The sequence below is a fragment of the Venturia canescens genome, chromosome 3 (assembly GCF_019457755.1).
Source record: "Venturia canescens isolate UGA chromosome 3, ASM1945775v1, whole genome shotgun sequence".
Taxonomy (NCBI): Eukaryota; Metazoa; Arthropoda; class Insecta; order Hymenoptera; family Ichneumonidae; genus Venturia; species Venturia canescens.
Genome location: NC_057423.1, coordinates 1,666,427 through 1,691,709, shown reverse-complemented (window position 1 = coordinate 1,691,709; position 25,283 = coordinate 1,666,427). Strand labels below are relative to the sequence as shown.

Sequence of the window (25,283 nt, the reverse complement as noted above, 5' to 3'; positions counted from 1 at the left end):
TAATGCCACATTTCGTTGTTCCCACAATTTATCATCCTCATCCCTCATCCATAGATAAACCGCGCAGGTCATCATAGATGCCAAATATCGTTCGACCTCTGAAAAGAAACGAACGAGCGCGCACAAGATGCAAATAAAGAAGGAGCGACTCTGCATGGTAATTGGCGAATCTCGCGATTCATCCCCGCGGATGCGACAAACACGTACAAGCGAAAAATGTGCGTGTGGAAGATACGCAGGATGTACCGAGCCTCTTTGCGCTCTTGCGGGCATCGATATATGTGTTGCCGTATGCATCGGCCACGCATGCATTCGAGGTTCTACCTCGTCGAATATTAAAAGAGTAAAAATAAAGCTGGTCGCGATGGCTGCGCAGGATCATGTACACACACGCGTGCCTTTTTTCACGATTATCCTGCGGACTCTCCTCCCCGAGTATAATAAACACGATCGCGGTAGCGATCAACCGGTGAAGGAGAGAAGAAGAGCGAAAAAGAAAGAGAAAGAAAGAGAGAGGCCTTGGCTCTCCCTGCTTCGATCTTGCACGCCGGCACGCCCACTCCAGCTACCACACTCTGGCGCTATATACTCACTGGTCCAGGCGGTATTATTTATACACGTGTGTACGTGTATGCGAAGAGAGAGAGAGAGAAGAAAGTACTCTCGGTGCACCGGCAATCAACAGTTTTACACCTACCGCTCTCTTTGTTCCCTTTGAACTCTAAAACTCTGCAATCCAGTTCCCAATAAAAGCAGATACGAGCAATCGAAAATCAGTTGATTCTTAGCAATCGACACTTCCTAGTGAGAATCCTTTCCTTTTATTTTGCATGTAGGTTTTGACTCGTTGAAAAAGTTCAAAGTCAATGTATAGTCTGAGTATTGATCGTTGAACAAAGAATTGAACACGAACAAATTTTGAAAATGATCATTCACAAATATACTTTATTAAATTGATAAATTAATTGTGATCATTGAACTCCGAATTATTTAGCTCTCTTTTACGGGTTGTTTATTCTAACTTCATTTCTTTTTCTTTGTCCACATGCATCAGCCGTTTCGCTCGTTCTTTCAAGAGCTCGCCCCCACAAAAATATTCGTCAAATATCGAGTAAAATTGCAACCGTCGAGCTGCGTAGGCTCGATACGCGATTCTGTATTTGAGACGATTTCAACAGCGATCTTCAAAAAAGCAGCAGATAATCTCTGCTCTGTATATGCAAGCATGCATATAAATCTATATACTCCTCGGGCAGACAAAAACTCCGGAGTGAAGACCGCGGAGGTCACGGGGTTCACGTTCGTGGCGCGCAGGGAGCGAAGATCAGACGAGAGACTCGCTCGCGCGCGGGCGCTCGAACCGCGATCGAATGAGAGAAGTATCGAGAGTGAAGAATCGAACAAGGATCGCTCTCGCTTGCAGTACGTGAGAGATCTTTCCTGTGAAAGAAATATAAAAAAGACTCGTATGATCCTCTCGGAGCGTCTGTCCAATGAAGAAAAAAGTATTATATCCATAGACTTTATGTATAGATATAAACGAGTGTAGAGTATAAAACGTATCGGGAGACTCGGATCGATGATAATCATTCGAGCGGAAGCCGTCTCTTCGCGGTTGCATCGCGTGAGCGGACAGCACTACACAGCCGACGATCGAATTTCCTCGGCATTCCGGCGGCGGCAGCGTCGGCGACGACCGTGTTCGCTACGATCTGCGCGTCTAGAAACCGCGTGATCTTACCCCGCGTACGGATCTATATTCTGAAAAGATGTCTGATCCCACTGGTGCGATATAATCCGCAAAACTGAAGACGTTGTACAGAAAAAACAAAAAAAAAACATTATTGCAGGATTAAAAAGAATTTTCGATCGTTGCTGCGGTACGCGAATCTCCTGTACTTCGATATTTATCGAATATTATCTTCTTGCACCCGCGAGCCGTTCCCAGTCCGTAGCTATGATTTCTCGTTGCCCTTGGCATCGAGAAAACGCGCTCGATCGCATTGCAGGTTTTCTAAAAACCTGAAAACTTTAATGCAATAATAAAATAGAACGAACTGAAGTTCTGTTGTCCCGAACGATCCGAGGATCGTAAAATTTTTTATCCGAATCCCTCGGAGGAAATTTTTCCGAGAAAAAACACTAGAAATTTCATTTCCATCAGCTTATAACGAGCAACACCTTCGACGGTTCTTTTTTTCGTATATTTTCATTCAACGCGCGCGCATACCAATGTGAATTAATCGATGATTGAAAAGAAAAAAGCTCTCGGCTCGTGGACCATGAGCAATTAAACCACGAAAGGTTTAATTCTTAAGAAAATTCATGGGATTATCTCCACCTCCTTCGAAAAATAACACCGGTTCTCGTTTCATCGTACGTGACACAAAGTCGACTCCCTGAGGCTTTTCATTGATGATATACCGAGTGCATATTATATATATCTATATGCGTGAGAGAGGGTAACGCATTTAGAGAAAGAAAAAAAGTGCATGAGCCATGGTAGCTCATGGCTCAGGCGCTGAGAGGTTCTTGTACACGCTCCAGCCATAAGTCTATACTTATGGCCTAGGTGGTAGATATGGAGCGGTCGATAATGATCCAATATACTGGTACATCCTCGCGAAGTAATTACAATGATGAGCGAACCGCTACCATCGGTCGGCGAGGCTATCGCGCTCATTCCGCATCTCTGACTCTTTTTTCTCTCTTTTCTCTTTCTCCTTATAAATCTATAAGTATATATATATATTTATCTTCTGGTCTTTTGCTCTTTCGAACTTGCTCTCCTCCAACGGAAGACCTAGGCGTCGGATCGCGGCCTGTGGCATCCTCTTCGTCTTTTTCTCCTTCTCATTCTTCCTTCTCCGTCTCATTCGCTGCTTCTGCTTCGACCTCTCCATCTTCATCTTCGTTTTCTTACACACTGTAAGAACTGACCGCTCGCGCACTCCCTTCACCGTGTTCATCTACAGAATGATTCATAATGACGATCATACATTCCTCGAAGCAGTCGGAGCGAAACTTTGTTTTTACAATCTCACTAGATTTAACTCCGTGTTATCGAAGAGTGCTGAGGATTGTTCTGAATAACAGGCAGAACTTATGAAAGTATTATGTATTTCTTCGGTATAGGATCGTTCGAGCGATCACAATGTATTCTGAATCGACCTATACGATATGCTCCAAAGAAATGTACAGTGAGGACTGAGCACAGTATATATAAGATCCCGCGGGCCTCTCTCGCAACAAGAGCAAACAGCATCTTCCTCGGGTCGTCACGGGGCCACGGAGCCACGCTGCTCTCAATGTTGCTTCTGCTGCTGTGGATCTTCCAAGGCCCGTACGGTCTTTCTCTTCGAAATGATCGTTCGAGTAGAGAGTTCACTCGGCCGGAAGTGCGTTATCATTGCGAGAGTCTTCGGGCTCGTTCGATGCGGCGGCAAATATCTTAGCGCCTTGAAAAATAAATAATCGTTAACTCGTTTTCTTAATGAATTTGATCCTACTGACGGGAAACATTTCAGATTCTTAGTGGAATCGATTCATTCATGATATTTTTTGCCTCGAGCAAAGCCTGCTTCGCTCTAACGCAGCCATATTTATAACCGTGAGTCCAGGATCTCGCACACGGGTGGCTCTTGGAAAAACGCTCACGAGGGTTCCCGCTTACGGGAGACAATTTTTCACTTGGATACAGACTGCTGCCAGGTAAGCAATGAGCAACGTGGAATCACGTGTGACATACGTGACAACAGTCTTTTGTCAGTGTCGCGCCCGCAACCTCATCATACGATTTGAACTATATCCCAGTGTCAAATTAAAAAAAAAATAAGACAATCGGGATTTTTGTTTTACTCAAAATAACTTTTGCTCGTGCTGCAATTTTCAAAAATTCCTAGTCTCGAGAGTTTCTTCGTATAGCCTTTTGTACGAGTAACTACTGTGACATTCAACGACGCTTGGAGTAACGTGGTCTCGGTCGAACGACGCCTCTCTCGGTTCTGGCTCGTCTAAAAGCGACCGACAGATTCCAATGCAATCTTTCTCTTCAGGTACTTTTTTCCCTGCTGGTCTCGCTAATGCATGCTCCTTGAAGGGTCACGACTTCGATCACGATTCAGAAATGATTCGATCGATCACGGTCCGGAACATCGAAGTTAAGCCAGCCTCAGATGCTTCGCAGCTCTTCGATTCGATGGCACAATAATATTTTCGTTCTTCTCTTGGATAATTTAAAGATCGTTGCGTTACGAAAGATAATATTTTTTTCACACTGTCAAAATAAAAGTTGATCGTAGGAAAAGGCAGACCGAGGTTCTCCTCCTGTGTGAATAGCTTTGAAACGAGCTAAAATTGTATCACGAAATGTATATTCAGTAGGATGCAAAATCATGTACAAACTAGTATTCCTGGGCTACCTTTCGTTTGTAAGAGCCCACGAGGTATGGACAGGCACCGCACAAAGTCGGCCCTCGAATCACAAAATCTTTCTTGTATATTTACACAGAGTCGTTGTTCCCCGACACCTGAGAGATGATGATCCGCTAGATAGTCACGATTTCGAGCTTATAGAGCACATTACGAGCGTCCAACCTTGCGCAGCATAGGAACTGTGCCGCATTTGACCCAGTTCCGAGGAGACGCGGTAATCCGTTTCTCGTGGTTACGAGAGATGAGAAACGTAGCAGGTGGATCTCTGTGTGTACTGCACCACGTATATAAGCAGGTACATCATAAACGTTCGTGTAACTACAAAACCCAATAGACTGTGTATGCATAAATATTGCACTATCATCACCAAGCATAAACCACGGGGCTGTGAAATGTCACGAGTCATCATTCGTGGATCGACACAATAATAAGACAATGAAAGTACATTGTAGATTACAAATCATCGGAGGCTCTGCAAGACCGTGTACCGAGAGAAAAATGGTAATGAGACTATTATTATTGTTCGCAGTTGTCTTCCGAAGCATCTGCGATACATCTTTGGGTCACCTTACACCATCGCTAAATGTATTATTCGAGAGTCTATGACGTCGCCCATTTTATTCCTTCTCGTGTGATCCTCAGAATGGGAATCTCAATGAGAACAGTACACAATTCCGTCATTTTTTATCTGTTGATTTTACGTACGTACACGAAGAAGACGATTTTACTCATGTGTGTATACCGAGTCGGGTATGTCGTTCAAGGACGACGAAGAGGGTGCTACGCCACTGTGTTGCCTGCTTTGACGGTGGTCACTGCGGTAAGAAGCTCGCGAGCTACCAGAGACCAACGAGAGCACACGCGTAAAGTGTACATGACTAATACACACGTACGTATTGAGAATATTATGGTTAATATCTATAGCATGGATTCTCTATACAGAAAGTCCGCTGTATGCGAGCGCACCCAAGTGCACCAATGCTGCAACGGCGGATCGCCGCGAGGGCTTTGGTCATCTCTCACTCCCCCCCCCCCCCCCCGCCCCCCTGCCGCTCCATCCGCCGCCTTCGATCTTTCTCTTTCTCCTTTCGTTGCAAGAACTCTGACGGGTCGGTACGGGACGACGGGGTGAAGAGTGAACAGCACACAGGGGCACTGGGGGGAATATACGAGGAAGAAGAGTGCGCGGCGATGAAGGTGAGGCAAGAGGAGAGCAAGGGACGGGAAACTGAGGTCGACCGGGATAAACATCTGAGCCCCGCCCGGCACCCGAGGCTGCCGTTGATCCTCTTGTTGCTTCTCTTCCTTGTCCTTCTTCTGCTCCTTTTCCTCAGGTTCTTCTTATTTTTTGTTTTTAATTCTTTTTCCTCTTCTTCTTCTTCTTCTTCTTCTTCTTCTTCTTATCCTGCTTCTTAACCCGCAGCTTCATCTTCGACTTCTTCATCCTCTTTCTCCGCGGCGACGACCTTCTTCGTCCGACGCTCTCGCGCAAGTGTCCGAGCGCGTCTTCCAGGTTGAGGCTTTCCAGTTGTCCACGTTCGAGCATGCTTGCGTTCTGCTTCATCATTCGGTGGCTTATTTTCTCTTTATCCGTCGCCTCTCTTCTCCAACATCGGGCTCTCACCTCGTGAGTTTCCAAGTCCATATCCCCCTTCTTTCTCGCGGATTCTCTATCGTTTGGTCAACAACTATCCTTGCTTCGAGCCGAGGCTCGCGTTGGACCGAGTTACTACCGTTTTCAAAGCCGCGGCAGGCAGCGGTGCTGAACTCCTTCACCGCGAGTACACGCTATCGCGCTACGTGAACACTTTATATCTACGTGTATACGCCCGTACAAAGTAGAAGAAGTGTAACAACTTTTGTATAAGCTTCGACCCGCGATGAGGTTGCTGCGGGCTGCAAATAACTCCAACTGAAATCCTCGCGGTGTGAAGAATGCGAATGACTTGCGGTGAGCTGTAGAAATTCGGGGAACCCGAGCAGAAAAATGTGGAATAATCATTTTTTTTTGTTTTCATAACAAGGAGGCAAGTGAGCTCGTTGTCGAAACAATTTGACACGATCAGAGTCATACCCTTTCTCCTCCTTTTCCTCTTTCTCGCTTCTCCTCGATCGTCGAGTTTCCATTCGCTACGCTTGATATACCAGCTAGTTCTGCAGCGCTCTCCCTGCCCACGACTCTCGTGTCTTTTATAATCCTTTTATTCGTGCCCTGCAAACCTCCAACTACCGTTCACCGGGTGCCTCTCTTTTGCTCTTTGTCCAGAAGGAAAGAGAGATAGCCGAGAAGGAGGTCCTATTTGAAAGGTGGCTTCCTCAATTCGCGGGGATCGCGCGAGTGCCACGAGCTGCTGCGGGTATCCCCATTGCACGAGATGGCATTCCCGGAACGATGCAGCTAGAACGAAACTTTTCTATGATGCGTGGTCCATTTATTTATGCGTGATCGCAAAAGGGAAAGAAAGACACACGTGACATCGTTATCGAGGACTCCATTCATATTGAATAAACTGACGACCCATTGGAATTCACCTGGCGATGGAACGCGTATTTCCAATTTAAATGGAATCCCATCCCAGCCCACGGGAGAAAAATCGATCGAGTTTTTTATACGTGTTGTAAACTACACTGCCAGGATATCGATCCAATTGTGGTCGAGTTCATCATTTCGACTTTACTCTCATCACATATAGCTCATAAGCGGTGTATAACAAATGAGATGAGAGGTAGAGCCTCAGAATACAAGGGGCAGGATATTAGTTGGTGTGCGGAGAACACACGTTGTTGGTGCTTGCTGCGTCATGACTCTCTGCACTTTGCGGTCACAGTTGATGTCCTGACTGATCCCTTTCGTTCCTCTCCTTGCTCCGGTATCCATATGCTTCCGCGTCTATACGTCACACGTTTTGCTTTTATTATCCTGTGAGATCATAAAACGCGGGGAATACAATACTTTTGAATAATAAAGCAAGAGTAACAGAGCGATCGGAACGATCGCGAATACTTTCTCGTTTTCCATTGGAGCTGAGACTCGAGCCGTGTTTTTCAGCAAAACAGAAGTGGTAAGAATGTCCTGAGCAGTAGGTAAAATTATTACTCTTCGCATGGAAGATAAAGCAACCGGGCTTTTTGAGTCAGGCGAAGGTGAACGGAAGGTTGCAGAAAGGATAAGACAGAATGTCGGTTTGTAATGTAGCCTCGATGGTATAGATCATCGAGCGAATATCTCGATGTTGCGCAGTCTAAAACTTCCTCCTCCTTCTCCAACAGCTCTTCATCCTTTTCCTCTTCTTCTTACGCTTGCGGTTCAACTCGGAGCTTCCCTCTCTCGGAGCCTATTGAATAGTTTACGGCTTTTAAATAAGGGGCCTTCGTTCCCAAACAATTTGCTCGTCTCGCAGATTGCTCGTAAATAAAGATAATCTATTCGACCCGGAAGATAAAAATCATTGGTCTTGGAACGTCCCTCGGGTCCTCTGTGGTCCAGCAGAAAATCTCTGTTCTCTCTGCGTTACGCGTGCTCTTGTGGCTTTTGCACTCGGTTCGCAACAGCGCGAAAAATGTTAGCAACGAGAAGGCAAAAGCGAGGGTACCTCTGTACGTACACCGAAGGAACACTCTTTGGAGTGTAGTCTCGCGCGCTGTTAGGTGTTTCGACGTTCGTCGCCTCAACTTCTTCGTTCTCTTCTCCTTTCTGCAGTGAGTCTTTCTTGGTTCTCTCGCGGGTGAACGATCCTCCAGTTATTCATTTTTACGTCGCTCATTGCTCGGATTTTACGAGGCAAAAATTATGAAATTGCACTTTGTGCGCTGCTCCTCTCTCGCCCGGCCAGCGCGCGCAGCAGCCTCTTTCTCTTCTCTTCCTACGTTTTGTTTCACTCGCGGCTTTCGTGCTCGAGCTTTTCTCACTCTCGCGCCCCGTTACGGACTTCACCCTCGCTGGAATCAACGGAGGTTCCCCTCTGGCTACAAACGACCCTTTCCTCAACTCTTTCCATCTACTTCTCTCCCACTCTCTTCATCTCATCTCGCCTGGAAACATGTTCCGTTTATTTTTATTCTCTCTTATATACATGTATAAGAAAAACACCGAATCTCGGACAACTTCTTAAGAAACGAAACAACCTGTTTTGAACTTTCTATTATTTCCTCATAGCACAAAAATGAACCGGCTCCGTCGACGCGCGATGTATCCGCATTCACCTCTCACTCAACTTCACAAACGACTATTCCTTGAAAACCTTCTAACGAGAACACTCTAATTGTCGATTTAATTCGTATCGATAAAAGCGCAAGTCCAACTGCTCTCTCGACGTAATAACAGACTCGCACCAAACCGAGTATGGAATAATGCGTTTGCTCGTGTTCTATTCCAAGTTTCTCCACTGATTGGCTACCAATTTAACATCGTCGCCGACGTTGCACTTTTTATCGTTGCTCCGCTGTTAATGAACTTAACGCGTTAACTTACAATCGTCACACACATATACCGGATCGTACGCTTTGTATTCTTGTTACGCATTTCATGCTTCGATATAATCGTTTCTGCTTCGTATCGCATTTTTCAACGTACTCGCTCTCGCCCATATTTAACCGTATGCACAGGCTCTTGGACTCTCATAAACGCTACAACAACAAAAAAGAAAACACTATTTTCTATGACCTGGTCAGTTCTCTTGATGCATAATACTATGTTTACTGGCTATATCCAATGAAAATTAAACTACTCATCCTCGCATCTGTAACCTTTCACATTTCGATGTAAGAATTTCACGACCTTTACCTTTGCTTACTCATCTCGATGACCACAGCTCAGATTTACATCACAATCTTGCTGCCTCTTCGAATACGAGGATGCAAATATTCATGCACACACACACACACGGATGTACGTACCTATTAATTATAATATTTATGGTTTTGACCATACACTTCAATTTAATAATCAATAAAAAGTGGCTCGAAGCTATTATCTATCACGTCAACGAATATACACTATATAAATCGGTGAGTCAAAATAATTTGCCGCGAATAAAGTTACACTCTCGCAAATTTCGAGCGCGCATGGGTTTGTGTGTCGGCGATTAAAAAATTATCCACTCGCGAGGAAGATCGTTCGACGTTTATGACGGGCTTCACGTGATAATTATATACTTTTGCTCGAGAATACACGGCCGCTCTCTTTCGTCTTAATTCCCATGGTGATTGCTGCTCTCTCGCTGTCAGGAGGAACTGGCAGCCCTGCTCGCCATGGCATAATTTAGGTGACATTGGTCAGCAAATCATTCGCTTTTACTGGCTGATTTTTCTTATTTTTAATTACCACTCTCAGTCTTTTGGTTTTCTGGAGAGGGGGACGGCCTTGGAAAATTCTAACGTTCCGGGTCCACTATTTTTTTATGTATTTGATCGAATCGATAGGAAGAATGTGAAAATGATTGGGTTCAGAAAATCCGTATGGTAGCACCGTTTTCAAACTCGCCATCGTGAATTCGTCCCACGAAATAGCAGCGAGCCGAAAGGTTTCTATCTCCATGTTTTTACAGGTGTATGTGTCATCGACGAATCTCCAAGTCTTCGCGTACAACGCAAAATCTTTAGTTTCGTGGATATTTGGTCGTTCCACTCAAACGCCAGTGAAATCACTTAAAATTCTTACACCGCCATGACCCCACAACGTCTCATCTTTGTTGGTGCCAGTAGCCAGTCGAGCGAGTCCTGACAAAAAAGTCTGATTCGATCGAAGCCAATCGCATATTTATTGGGAACGAAATTTTATTGAAACCGTAAAAATTCACTTCGACAGAAATTCAACTCCAGAGTCATTGTCTCCGTACGCTTTTATTTCGATGTAACAGAAAATTCCATGGTGTTGTCATTTTTTTCCGGGCTTTTTTTCGTGTCTTACTATTTATAGGAAACGATATCCTATCCGACGGCATAAAATATCGATTTTTATTTAATTACCCAGTGTCAAGTCGCTGCCGAGGCTCTTGATAAAGTCTTGGATAGAGCCATGAATTAAAACAAGACCGTAAATATTTCCGCTTGAATTTTATTGAAATTCTAACTATAAGCACGGTCCCTCGTTCCCATAAAAACGGCGCACCGCTTCTCATCTTTTCTCCCAACTCATTTAGTCTTTTTTGTAGTCGCATTGAACGCGCGTGTCAGCCTATTATCTGCACTCGTCATCTCTTGCGCTCTTGATTAACGTCGGATAGATTGTCACCCAATAAAAGTTGTTGGAGGGAGACGACGAACAACGCGCGCACGCCTGGCTTTTTCTGCAACGTTCTCGTTACTGCGACGTCTTCCCTTTTCTCCCCGTCCGCGCGCCCTCTCTCTCTCTCTCTCTCTCTCTCTCGAGTATTAAGGCGTGTGGCTCGAGATGAAGTGTCCAAGTTGCGCTTACCGCGGCATACATCATAATAAAAATTCCATGGTCCGCGCGCGGGTAAGACTTTGAATCGTGGCCCCGTTATTGTTTTTACGCCCTTTCCGAATATGGCTCATCTTTTCTGACTCGTGCATTCGCTGAAGCTCTCTGCGCCTTGGCTCTCTCGGCTCGTTCCATTCTCCGCTTCTGCGAATTCACCAGGAAGCAAAAATCTTCAGATGCTCGTAATCCACTTCAGGTAGCTCGTATAGATATAATTTCTTCGATATTTCATGAGAAATTAAATAGTGCGCAACAAATTATGTCATCACAAATGAGAACGTGGAAGTGAGCTGGTCGTAAATCAATGAGACTTTATTTCGCGTAAAAGAGATAGCAGCGAGGAGTAGAAGCAGGAGAAGAAGAAGAGGAAGAGAACTTCATCATCATCGTTGTACCCTGCTCGAACGAGAGTCTTTTCCTCTCTCGCAGCGTTTACTGAATCCGAGTGGATCGAGTCATTCCGCAGATAGTCTATCTCCCTGAAGTAAATGCATCCTGGTAGCGAGAGAAGACCCTCTCTGCATGTATCTAGAGTGGGGCGCGGAAAATAATGTCGAGAAGAAGGAGGTGAAAGCAGAGAGTAGGAGAAGTGTATGAGCGAAAAGGTCCTGGACCGAAGGCTTCGGGAGGCTGTGAACAACGAAGACGACAAGCGCGCGAGGTATACGCAAGAGGATAACTCGCATAGAGGACGCGAGGGAGAAAAAGATGGAGAGCGCGCCTCGCACACCTCGGATTTTACTACCTTCCGCAACGTCTCAATTAAATCTTTGAAATCTCAAACTGCTTATAGTCGGAGTAGGTATGTGCCATGCAAATATATATTCATTGCCGATATGCTCGGACACGTTTCTACTTCGTATGCATACGCGTGTATGTATTGTGTGTATATGTAACACGGGGATCGCTCGTTTTGTCGCCGAGCTATAAATTTAACGCCACGGGCGTATCCACGCTCTCCGCGTGATCCCCTCTCTTTATCATTTTATCCGGTACCTTATTTCTCCCATGTCGTCTTCTCGTTGTCCTCCTGCGTCACCGTTCTTTTCTCGCTGATCCTTCCTCGTACTGATCCTCCTGTACGAGCACACATCGTCCGAAGCACCCTCTCGATTCCCCCCCACGCACCGCACGTCACACGTCATTATACTCGAGCATACTGTGACGAATATAAAAATATACAGATACACGCGTTCACACTGATTTTTTACTTCAAATTCCCATGGAACCGTAGCCGCAGCTTACACGATTCCAGCACGACGTCAGTTTCTCGTGGGATTATACAGGAGGAGGGAGCCTTTCCTTCTCGGGTAAGCGACTAATCCCTCGAGTCTCGTCGAGGACTCTTCGCACTCGCTCGAGAATACGGGCACGAACTCAAAGATCCGAAGTAATCCACCTGCGGGGCTTTCGGATTGACGAGAAACAAAAATAAAACTAAACGCGTTAAGAATTTATGAGTTCCGGTGACTTCGAACTTTCATATCCCAATTCGCGTCATTTTTCAGTCAAACCGATATTTTAAAACAATTTCTGCTCGAGGCACTGCACTCGTAAAACTCGCCTTACCACAATCTCGAATCCCAGGAGAAACTGGGCAATTTTTCACATGAAAATAACGTTGGATCTAAACGTTGAATGAATAAAAACTTATCTTTCCTCCAAACGGTTACGATCGAATTTTTATTCCTGCAAATAACGGGAGTGTCAAGTTATTTTTTGTCAGTTACGATCCTTATACGTTGGAAAAAAAACCAGACATTCTTTTAATCACCCATAAGCGCGACGGGCCAAGAGAAACACGAACATCATTTCATTTCTTTCTCGAGAATCAAATTTTTTAAATACCTTATATTATATGTAGAAGAGATGAATGACGTTTGGTTACACCATCGAGATAACGGATTGAGGACAACAGGATCAAATCGAGAAAAAAGCGGAAGTGACGTAAAATCGAATTCATAAAAAGGAATAAAATTGTTTCCGTCAAATATAAACAACATCAATAATTTCTTCTTCCATCTCGTCGAAAAGTGACAAATGTAAGATTCACTATGCGTACATACATTTTTTTTGACTCTTCTCAAGTTGTGTGCGTCCGTTGCTGGTTTCACATTCTTGGATATTTAAATCCGTAATCTCAAGCAACTGCAAACGGATCGCGGTGTTTGTTGTCAAAATTATTTACAACGCAAGCCAGTAAAGAGCGATGTTTAACTGGGATTTCCGAATTCTCGTCGTTATGGTAATTATTTGGTAGTTGGATGGCACGGTATAAAAGCGACGCGAGAATGCTCGAACAGACAATAATATACGTAGTCATATAAAAGTATCAGTAGCAGAGAAAAGCAACAACAGGAACAACAGCAGCTCCAAGAGGAGGATGAGGCTAAATTTCTCGGGTGCTTTTGTGGCCACACCGCAGTTTCTCACGTCCTGCTGCATCAGGGCCGAGAAGAACGGCAACGGCATCAGCAGTAGCAGTAGCAGCAGCAGCAGCAGCAGCAGCAGTTCGCAGTCGTCGTATAACGACGCGTTAAACCTCCATCGTACGGTGTTACGCTGCCATATTCCTCTTCGAAACGTGTAATTCCGGAGGCGTTCTTTATTCCACGAAGACGAAAGATAGAGGCAAAGGAGCAGAGAAACTCGTCGGTATACGAAGGTGAAGAACGGGGAGGACGTTGAACGCGAAAAAGAATGGAGCGCAGGGGATGGAAAGTATCCGCGTCGAGAAAGAGCAGAGTGCCGAGCCGAGAGACGAGATGGCTTCTCTTAATGTTCACGCTGTGGGGATATGGAAGGCCTGAATGGAGAAGGCATTAGCTCTTCGCCATCTTTTTCGACGCATATTCGCGCTCTACATATACGTATATCCATGATATATAAACATATGAGCCGAGAATAGGGATGAGCCCCCAGGAGTCAAATATAATGCGGAGAGGTGCGTTCTCGCCAAGTGGCTCTCGCAGCAGTCGATCTTGGCGCGATACGAATGAGAAAAGAGAGAGGCCCGTTATCGTCGAGCCCATCTTATCAAGGGCGGCTCAAGAGGAGCAAGGGGGAGGATAAATCATCGGGTTGCCACGACGGGGTACCTTTAATTACCGTCGAGGGCGCGCGGCGGTGCAAGGAAAAATATGAAGATGTAATGCTTTCGCATATAAGATGCTGCTGTACGCTTCCCCCGCTGATCTTCTTCTCTATCCAACGGGGTGTGCGTGCTGTGCATTCGGTATACGGAAAAAAGCCAGAAACGAGATATGGAAGTACGAGAGAAGAAACTCATAAATAATCTTTTGTACAACCGAATGCCTCTCGTTGTGCGATATCACGGCGTTGGAGCTTCTTTAAAGTTCCCCCGAGCGATTTGGAAGTTTAAAATTTCCGCAAGAAACATCAAACCTTTGGATGTCCAAAGTTTCGATTGTCAATGACCCTTTGTAGTACAAAAATCCTTCGATCCGACTCCGAGCGAAGACCTTGTACAAGAACAATACCGCCATCGGTAGAAGGTATTCGTACACACGTGCGAGTGTGTCTTAACATCGTAAGGTTGCAGATCGAATGCGCGCTCGCGCTGGATTCTCTCGCAGTCGAGTGATCGATATCGCTGCAAAGATATATCGTCCGTCCATATGAGAAGTAACGCGAAAGAGCGTGACGCTCATGCATGTAGCGCAGAGGTGTAGCCGGGGCAATCAAAGCGCGAAGGGAGAACACACCTCGTTGTGCCTTGAACGAGCGTGCGAGCATAGTAGAGCCGCGTTCGACACACACCGCGTACACATATCGCCGCCACGCCTCGGTGAAACAATGTGATGGTTAAGCTAACAAGCTGTACCTTCCGGAGATCTTCCAACTCTGCCAGATACACGTTCGGTGGGTATATTCTTCTCGTAATGTTGTCCGGGTTGATTATTCTCTCGCCTGTCCATTGGCCATTCAATCTTTTATCCCGGAGACGCTCATCTTCGTTGGTGCGGCTGCGAAGCTAAAAATAAGACTCGGCTCCGCGGATCGTAATGCGAAAATTTTCGCGTCAAGTCTCCCTTGATATATATCCATTTTGATGTATGTTTTTCACCTCGTTATATCGTCAGATAGTACACAACAAAGCGTACGAGTGCGCGCGACGAGTGCGAAGGCGGATGTCCGAAAAGACGCTCAACACAGATGGAGCATCGAATCTAACGAATGAATCAAGACGCGCGATGGTGAATCGCTACGTGGAAAGTCATTCGTTCAATGTCGGGGCAACTGCGAGGCGGAAAATCAAGGCGAGAGGGAAGTGACGCTTCAACAGCATCAGAGCCAAAGCGAATTGGCATTACGTACGGATCGTGAAGATGTCCGGGTGCAGGCATCACCGACTACTGGTACTTTCTCTTGTTCCCTTCGTTCTCCCTCCCTCGGTTTATCTACGAACGTACAAGGTGTTTCCGTCCTTGCGGGGGGAGGGGGGGGGGGGGCAGCGGACAGAGCTCACAGTGATGTAGAGCGTCTTGAAGGGTAGACGAGCCGTGGAGCCAGAACGCGTGGAGGATCCCGAGGCTGAAAGATACTCGCGTAGGCTCTATATCGTCTCGTTTCGAAGGACGAACCTTCCTGACGAGAGATTCCCTCGCGAAAGCAACCAATGCTCCGGCAAAAGAGCTTCTCGAGAAGGAAGCGCGCTCGCGCGCGCAAAGAGAGACATAGAGACGATAGTTGGACATTGAGCGACGGGCATGGAAGCAGAGGGTCTCACGGGGCTTTACCATCGAGAAAGCCTCAAACACTACCGCTGGTGCTGTAGCGGCGCGTTCTTTTGGAATTCAATGAACATCCTTCCGTCCAATTCTCCTCGTCGGTGTGTATCTACTCCTCCTGCTTATAGCATAAGAGAGCCCAAATATGGAAAAGAAGAGACCGCGCAAAGACAAGAGCCCGTAGGTACCATAATCGGTAGTCGAAGCACGATGCACACCTTCCAATCCATACGTCCTATATGCTACTTTTACATTGTACCTTCACCTTATTCCCTTCTCGTTCCTCTTAAATCTTCATCGTGAGAAGTCAAGCGTGTTCACCTTTCCTGCTAGATATACGATCGTGTAGGTCTTGTTCACCCTTAAAACCGCGTATTTTCTGTCCTCCTTAACCGCAATTCCGTCATCGAAACTCATCCAAATGTCATGACCCACCTGATAAATAAACAACTTGTACGGAACGTTATAATCCAGTGGGTAAATCACGTCGAGCTGGCTCTTGTTTTGCGAAAAAGAAACTCACGATGGAAGATGGAATTATAGCTCGTCGCGATTAGATATCGAATGGATAAATTATCCAAACTTCTCTTCAGGAAAACCATGAATAATCAACGTCTCTATTCACAAACCTTGTTAAATGGGAATCAACACAATTTATTCGCTCATCGCGATTCTTTCTATCTCAACTTGACGGATTAACATAATTATAACGAAGTTTGACATTTTTATTTTTTTCCTGTGCATGAATGATTTCCTCGTCGTAAATGGCACGACGATGAGGGAAAACCGGAGGTTTATCGACGATAATCGTACCGTCAATATGGTGCGCGCGCGCGCGTCGTGATTTATTGCTTTTACCTCCGCGTTCTTTTCGTTATACATATAATATCATTTAGTTCGGCCGGTAAGCCGTTCGGAAAAGCTTCTCAACGATTAGCCATGTGAAAATTGAGCATCAATTCGCACCTGTCTACGGTACACTTGGCACAAAATCCTGAGTCCTCGCAAAAAATAATCCTGCTCGCGGAGGCTTGATGAAGAAGAAGAAGAAAAAAAGTATCGAGACCTTCGGGAGGTCGCCGTGCGGCAGGTTGGTGCAAGTTCCACGGCGGTGTGTACCACCACCTCGATAACTCGGCGCAAAGAGGCAGGCGCAAGAGCAAGTCTCGAAGCATACACCGTGTGTTCTCCACTCGGACTACTCGTGACTCCTACTCCCCTCCCGCCCTGGAGTTGCGATCCTGTTCTCTTCTGTTCACCACCACCGGTATATTCGCCGACCACTTCCACCGCCACTGGGGATCCTTTTGCTGCTGGAGGTGCTGCTAGTGCGCCCGATTCTGGTTCTGCCGCTGCTGGTTGCTCCTGTTGCTGCTGCATCACAGTATGAGCCTTTCCTTATTCTCTTTCGCCTTCTCTCTCTCTCTCTCTCTCTCTCTTGGGATAGCTCCGTCCTGTTCGCGCTCGTGCCTCGCTTCGCCTCCGTCTCTCACTGGCTTTCTTTCTTCTACCAACGCAGCCGAGGCTCCACGGCGTTGGAGAGCGGGGCTTGTAGCCGTGCCACGCCATGTGACTGATACCCCTTCTCCGGCAGGTTGACGAGTCCGTGGGCCTGCCTACCTGCCGCCCGTTGCCCCGCTCCCATTACGACGCGGACTCTCGCGGCAGGTGCACCAACCTAAGTGCCACTCCGCTTCACCTGTGTGTCGTGAGTTGCTCTCGTAGTTGACTACGTGTGCGCGCGCCCGTCCTCGTCGCTCGGGCCTTATACTCGTTCTATCATCGCCGTACCATTCTCTTGCCGCACTGAACAAACTCATTTCTTTCATTATTTATCCGAATTATTCTCCTCGCATGGATTCCAAGTGTTGATCAGTTTTGTGAATGAACTCACCGAATATTTATTATTCGAATACTGATGTCTGGTGATTGATGTTGTCGACGTTAAAAGCGTCAAAGATCGCATTCGTGCTTTCGGGTATCAATCGCCTTGAATAGATAAAACCACGTGGGTTCGTTCGTTTTATCTGCATCAAATAATCAATGGCGATAAATCGATGGAACTAAAATAATATATCGTTCATTGCTGTGTCACTTCGAAAATCGTATCTCCGTTGAGATATCGTTGCGGGAACGATAAAACCGTGAGTCGACGAAGAAATAAAGGATTGTTTTTTAACGAACAAGGAAGAAGGTGGATGAGACAAAGAGAGACAGTTTTGTGTTTAAGAGTGAAGGAAAAAAAATAAATATTTGCAGTGGTGCGCCGAGCATTTCCGAATCAATGAGTCGTTGACTCGAGAGTATTTCTTCGAGGATTTTCAAGTTGAAGAATTCGGACGAAATATACTCGAAGAGGGAAATAAAGCAATAATTTCCAAGTATTGCGTTCGTAACGTGACATTTTTTGGTGCCCAAGGTTTCTGTAGTTGAAATTCTGTTCTCACAGGTGCGCGCTGTTTAGGCTCGCGCGTCGAAGGCCCTTCTTCCGTATTTAACACTCGCATAACTGACCGTCCGACTCGGCACGGTACGTGAACGACATACAAAGTGCGACGACGTTTTGTTTTTACGATTCTCGATTCGGCTCCAATCTGTTTATCATCAAAACTCGCGAGGTGAGAATGTATCCTGCTCGTTCTTAGGACGGATGTCGTATCTCTCTGGCCCCTCTCAACGCCCTACAATCTTACAAATACAGTGTACTTTCGGTCGTGAACGGTGAACCGCGAGCAGACTCGTCGATGACGCGAGTTCCGTGCCTTATCAGCGCGAACGAGGCAGCTGCGAATCGCATAGGCGAAATCGAGTCGACGCTTCGTTCTTTCGAACGTGTACGTTTGCGTTTTAGCTGTGTTCGAGTTTAGCTTATCGCCACGGCTATCTGTCTCTTGGAACTCCGGCGTGTTTAAAACTCCATCGTCGCGACACTACATTGTGTGGGTGTACCTCTTCGTTCTTCCCGTCTCCGTCGATTTCTTTCGGTTTCTCTCTTTCTCTCACTGTGTCTCAAGTCCTCGTCACTCTGGTTCGAGTCCCTCTCCTCGGATTGCACGTGCGTCCTCGATAACGAGTCTCGACCTCGTACTCGGCGAGGTGCTTCTGGGTCCGAGCACTTAACTGTACAATTACGGCCCGGACGATACGAGATAGGTCGCAGTTCAACGTTGAAACACACGGCGCGACATACCGATTTTTTCACGCTTTCCAATCCACAAAGACTCAAATATACGATCGGCAAACTTTTTGCAAAATAACACAGACTCGAAACTCGACAAGAAGAATCGACGAAACTTTTCACACTCCGTAGAGAACCTTCAGTTCCGGAATTGTTCTCTTCAGTTGCTCTCTTCCCTTATTTTTTTCTTTCAAATTTCTACATTTCGCTTCGATACTCAACTAACAACGTGGACATTTTGACCCCGACTGCAGGACGAACGACGGAGTGGAGATGTCCGCGGCTCGCTGAGAGAATGAGGGAGCTGGACACCGAGAGCCCCGTCGTCTGGCCAGCTTGGTGTTATACTGGTAAGTCCATCACTAAAATCTCATTCATCATTTACACGACGCTCATCGTTCAGTCCCCGTACATTTATATAAACGTGTACACATTTTCTGGAGACTCTATTTATCCGGTAAATAATTGCTACTGCTAATGTTTGGATGCTCGTGACATCCGGTCGACGTCGATTGCATCGCATTCGAGGCAGGCTTGCATTGGTATATGAAGCGATGAACGCGCGGTATCATCAATCAAGTACGCGCACTGAGAAATAGACGAAGAATTCGCTTGGGCTAGCATCTCATTGATCGAAGTCTCAAGTTCGTCAGGATTTCCCTATAAAAAATTCTTCCCCGTCGTAATACTGCAGAATCTTCTGTAACGATAATTTTCCCGGTGCGCTGTGTAAATAATTTGATAAATACGGAGAAACCGTCGTATCATTCGCGCTTGAAATGATAACAGCTTCGTCGTTCATTGCTCGATGATAATCCAACGTGAAAATCGATGTCAAGCATTATTCGATCGCTCCGAGTGTGTTTACACACATACACACCTCCGGGAGGTGGGCATACCAGTTCATCATACTCTTCCGAGTATTGCGACATTGAATAAAAAAGAATGAGCCCATCGATGTATGCGAAACAGCATTTCATATCCGCGTATGTAAAGCACAAATCCGCACGCTCGTTCAATTTGTCGTGATTCGTAAAGCAACGTCGATCCTCAACAGTGTCAACTTGCACCAAGCTGTAAAATGAAACTCTCGCACGACGCCATCAGTCCTCGTGTAAGCTGATTTTTTCACGCGATTTTATCCTAAAAATACATGTTTGCTGCTTCATCGCGAATTTTTTAATGGAGGAAGAGAGCAAAATGTGGGAAGCTGAATATTTCGATGCGATCATATCGTCGCGATCGTTAAGCTCGACTCGTCCTGAAAACGATTTATCTACGTACAGTGGAAACGAGTCAAGGTGAAAGAGGGAGAGCAGAGAAAACGTGCGCAGGGTTGATTATATAGCTGCGCATAATTATGATGCTCGATTTTGACAATTATATAGGAACCCTTTTTGGAGAGGCTGAATGGTATCGTGAGCTCTCACTCCGGTAGCGGATAGGAAACCACTTAAGTTCCGCTCGAGATTACTCCCACTTCACCGCCGCGCCATCATCATCATCATCACCACACTCTTTGCTTTATATCTCGCTCCTAATCGCTCCGCCGGTTCATTTCTCAATTTTGTATGTGATATCCAACAGCCGCATATTTCTGTCGCTCTATTAATTCTTGATTGTTTGAACGCACACGAAGAATGACATAAGCGAGCTCATGATTCGGCAGGATTCTAACTCTCTTGGTAAAAATGCGATCGCAGCAAAAAATATGACGAAACGTTGAGCCCTGTAATTCAAAGTGCAGCTGTTCCGTGGGCAATCTCACAGTGTCATTTGGGCCCCCTTCGTTAAGTGTGCAAAATTTCTTCCACGGCACTATTTTCTTATTTACATTAGTGCGCTACTCGACAAATATTCCATGACACGAATCGGCCGCGCGCACATCGCGTATACTATTCCGGAACGAATTCACTCGAAAGATAATGGCAATTCTGGGTGCGATTAGCAGAGCGCTAATCTTCTCTTTGTCTATCTCGGAGCGTGGCTAATTGCGATATACCAAGTATCGCTGAATGCACTCGGTACGGAACTTGAAAATGTTAGTAACTGAGCTCCGGAAACTCAAGATTGCTCCATTTTCGAGAAATCTGTAGATTCCGGACGGTTAATGTACTGCGCAAAAGTTTACTTTTCTCACACATCGTACTTGACGTTGCGCTGTACGTATATCGTTTTCAACTTGGGTACACTTTTCCCCTTTTAGGCGAGCTGATAAGACAGATAAGACACTCTTTAGAAGTCGAAGGAGTGCCTTATTGAGTTCCAGAGGTCAATTTTTACTTCGAATGTCGGCCTCATTGATACGCGAATCATTTACAGTTTCTCAGTTAAACAGCTCTTAGCCTTATAAACAATTGTTCAGTTTTTGCGCATAGAAAACAGCTAGAAATCTTGACACTTTCACAGATTTTTAAAATCCATTTCAATATAATGAATAGGAGAACGGGATTGGCCTACATCGCACAAAGTCCAGAGTAATCTCCTATTTCTCTCGATCAATGATGAGCCTCCTGCTATGATTTTTAATAAGTAACATCGCTGTCCACACAGAAATGACAGCTCTGTCATAATCACGTTTCGTCCGTAGTCGATGGTCTTGAAAGAATTTTATACCGTTTATCCAATTATCCGATATTTTCCTCCGACTCTTATCCGACTATTGACCGATTAGGTACGCATAGAAATAGTGAAGTATGCGAAAGGAGTTTACACGCTGCTGTCAGTTGAGCGAATGACGAGTGTACCGACACTTTCGTTCCGCTGGATACGAATTGTGCTGCATTTTTATTTCTGCCACGAATCGTTTGTCAGCAAAGTAGCAATAATCCTCCCAAGAGCCAGTCACCTCGTTTAATTGCCTCTATGGCGTTTCTTGGTTAAGTCGGAGCAAACGTTCTATTATCCGTGTGTACACTGGCCTGATAAGTGAGTTAACAATCGTGTTATTTTCTGTTTCACATTGTAGTCAGTTTCAAAATACTTGATGAATTATTTTTACGAATTAATGGATAACGTTCGTAGATCATTTCCATTGATACTGTGAACGCTAGGTTGGGCGTAAACACCTAAGAATTCTTACACGTTTTATGAACGAGAGAAAGAAAATTGAGCAGGTTATTTATCTGCTGAACGAGCGATGTGATTGAATTCATGAATGGATTCATCGTATTAATCGATCATTTTCAATTAACATTTCTATTCAATAATCCCTTTTTTTAAAACGATTGAGCAAGCAAAAGCCCGAGATAGATCGTTTACGATGCTTTTTGCTAGAATTTCTTTAATTATAGATTGAACGGCGTGAACTCGGCCTCGGCTCCTTTTTGTCTTGCAGCAAGAGGTGAGAAGTCGAATATGAAACATAGAAATAAAAATATATGGAAAGGGAAAAAGAATAAAAGTAGAATGACACGTTATTATCAGCGATGTATAATCGATAAACGGTCTTGGGCTGCATACATCATTTCGAAGCTCAAAGTTCCACGTTAACACGCATCCGAGGAAATCAAAGGTCTTCGTATTAATTGATGGTTTGCGTGCGTGGCTGTCGTGTTTCTCTTTTATATATGTATCACTAGGTGACTACCAAGCACACTGCCTAACAGTTATCCATCTATAAAGGACACTTGATGCAAGCTGCATTCAACTCTTTCTTTCCGTTTCTTCCTCTTTAACCGATCTTATTTTTTCTCATATTTTCATTAAATTTTCTCTCCGTCCGTCCGTCTACCTCTTTCGTTTTTTCTCGTGTCATAATTGACGGCGTTCGAGATACCAGGTGGCTTCGGTAGAATGCGCACAGATTAGAGAGAAAATTTCGCAGGTGTTCAGCACGTAAATTCTCGTGGTGCATCGTCCCGGCTTTCGCTCCGAAATCTCGAGAGCTAGCCTGAACAAATGCGAATAAAAAGAGCGCACAAAAACGGAAAGAAAAAAATGTTGCGGTTCCCGTTTTCTTCGGCTGCTGCTGGATTTGCTCCTGTTTCTTGCTCCTCGCGCTGCTACTGCTGCTGGGCTTCTCGATCACAATTAAGATAAAGCTACCGCAAGAGAGAGAGAGAGAGAGAGAGAGAGGGACGAGAAGGGCTCCGGAGGCTCCCGATAAGGCCCTTCCGTGCCCAAGTATTGGCAAACGTCTTATTGCTGTCGGTTCTCTAATAGCTTTTTTCACTGTGCCAACGGGTCGCAGGTACGAAAGATTTACAATTTTTACGAATCCCAATAAAACTTTTATATCAGGATTCGCTGGACGAATTTCTTTATAAGAGACGTCGAGCCGCTCCCGCGTCTTTCGATATTCTACGAGACTTTTTTCACCTTGTATAAAAAATGCTTCAAAAGTTGCCTATGAGGCCTTTCGCAGTGTCTACATTGATCTCGTACTTTTGAATTTACAACTAACATTTTTAAACGGTCCAATTTGCTCAATATTGAACTTTGGCTGCGGGAGCGTGAGGTTCAACCGGTATAACTAACTCGAGGCGATAATATTGGCGGCTCTTGCGCAGAAAATCTTGAAAAGATCTTTTCGCGATATCCACGTAAAGTCGATGATGTATACCTGCGATGTATTTTGCGTAATATATTAACGCGTCTGAGACGATAATCGACGTCGTATAAGATTTCCTCTATCCGGGGTCACACAGCGATCACCAAGTTTTTATTCAACCACGACGACCTTTGATCCAAACCGACGCTATTATATGAAACGAGGTACAAATATTATTCAACGCTTGTATACATTTAGCAGAGATTACACAAGAATTTATTGGAACGAGAGTATTCGTGTGAGTTTCCTTCTTTTTTATTTCTCAATTTTTTTCGAGATGAACGAGCTGGCATTTGGACGGCGCGTGTGTACGGTATTGACATTTCGCGGCAACCTTTGCCGCGAAACTCGCCAACTCCCGGGCGCGCCTGAGGATGTAGAATATTATTGTATATCATATGGATACACCGTGTAAAGACTCGCGAGAAATTCTTCCAGGTATAACGAGATCCGCGATAATTTTTGGTGGCAAAATATATACCAATCTTTGAGATCGATCATCGAGATGCAGGCTTTTTCTTTTCGCAAGATATTCTCGAGGTACGCTGTGTCATTATCCAATTAGCATGTGTAAGGCTTTTCACAATTATTTTGTTACGACGGAAAAATGAATATCCAACGCTTCGTTATCTAAATAATATCGCAGATACTGTTCTCTCCTTCTTTCTCTTGCGACGATCGACCCGAGAAGACGTAGTTTTGTTGCTCGCAGCTGTAACGTACTTTCGAAAAGTCTCTTTGGGCTTTTTCGATATACCTGGCGAAGAAACAGACATCGAAGCGCAGACTGCTCGCGTCTTTGGCCTCTTGCCCCGGGTAACCAATTAGGCAACCGCCTTTTCGATTGGGCCAAGTCTTCGTGATCGCCATCGTTGTCGTTGAAACCCTTTTTCTTTCTCTTTGGCTTCCTTCTCAATTCACCTCTCCGCTGTTCCCGCATTCTCTGCTTTACCTGTTTTCAGACGCGAATTGGCAATAAGCCATAAAAGACTTCGATTAAAGAGTTACAAAAAATTAATTATTTTTTACGCCGCAACACACCGATGAAGCTTATCCGAAAGTATCTAATTTGAAAATTGACGAATACCAATTAACTCACGCAGCTCCGCATCCTTCTCAAATTTTATCCGACGCCAGTTTACCGCGAGAAGCGTCCACATTGTGCCTTCATTTCTGTCTCTCACGTTGACCACGAGGTTTGCGACTATATTATGTGTATGGAGGCCCATGAAAATCCCCGAAGGGTTCATCCGGTAGGTAACCGGTGGAAAGACACCGTAAAGACGTCTCGGTGGTCAATGTCGGATAAAACTTCGGGTTTATGCGTCGAAGGTGTTACCATGGCTTCGAAGAAGAAAGGGAGAGCAGGAAAGAGAGATGTTGCTGGCTTCTCGAGATTCTTCTCGCGATAGAGACATGTTTTCTGGTATTATCCGGTCGTGGACAGGTACGAGAGCTCTTAACGCTCGGCCTTACGAGTATCTTCGGGGTTGCCCCGGTGCATAACACCGAAAGCCGGTGGTGTGTTTGCTTCTGCTTTGCCTGCTGCATTTCGTGATTTGCCATTTATTCTCAATCACTTTGCAAGATTCTATCTCAACCTCTTCCCCGGTCAATGCTTTTCGTTATAATGATATAAAGCCTGCAGAGCTCTTTTTAGTCACGGTTATTCCATGAAAATGTATGAAAACTTTACGATCCGCAATTATGTAAATAATGAGGATCTTGTTTCTCAGCGTTGATGCTAAAATTCGAATCCTCGCGTTTTGAAAAAACTTTCTAATTTCGTTCATTGATACTCGAAGAGGATTTTTCGTTTTAATATTCCTTCTCAACTGATTTGCGAACCAAAATTATCCGGAGAGACGTGTATTAATAAAGATCCTGGATAACTATGGAAGAAATCGTGGTGCGGACTTATTAAAA

General features: G+C 45.2%; 1 protein-coding gene across 3 annotated transcripts in view; it reads left to right on the top strand.

Annotated features, from left to right (window-relative positions):
* LOC122408401 (uncharacterized) overlaps positions 1–25,283 on the top strand; it is a 198,619-nt gene that overhangs the window by 84,226 nt on the left and 89,110 nt on the right. The window contains exons 1-2 of one of the 3 annotated variants that reach the window (XM_043415171.1): positions 17,286–18,245; positions 19,060–19,155. The exons of 1 other annotated variant lie outside the window; for it this stretch is intronic. In XM_043415171.1, the coding sequence (XP_043271106.1) occupies positions 19,101–19,155 (55 nt within the window). In that variant the 5' untranslated portion in view covers positions 17,286–18,245; positions 19,060–19,100. Of the gene's footprint in view, positions 1–17,285; positions 18,246–19,059; positions 19,156–25,283 lie in introns of those variants that run through there. One more of the 3 variants, XM_043415169.1, reaches the window with a different exon arrangement.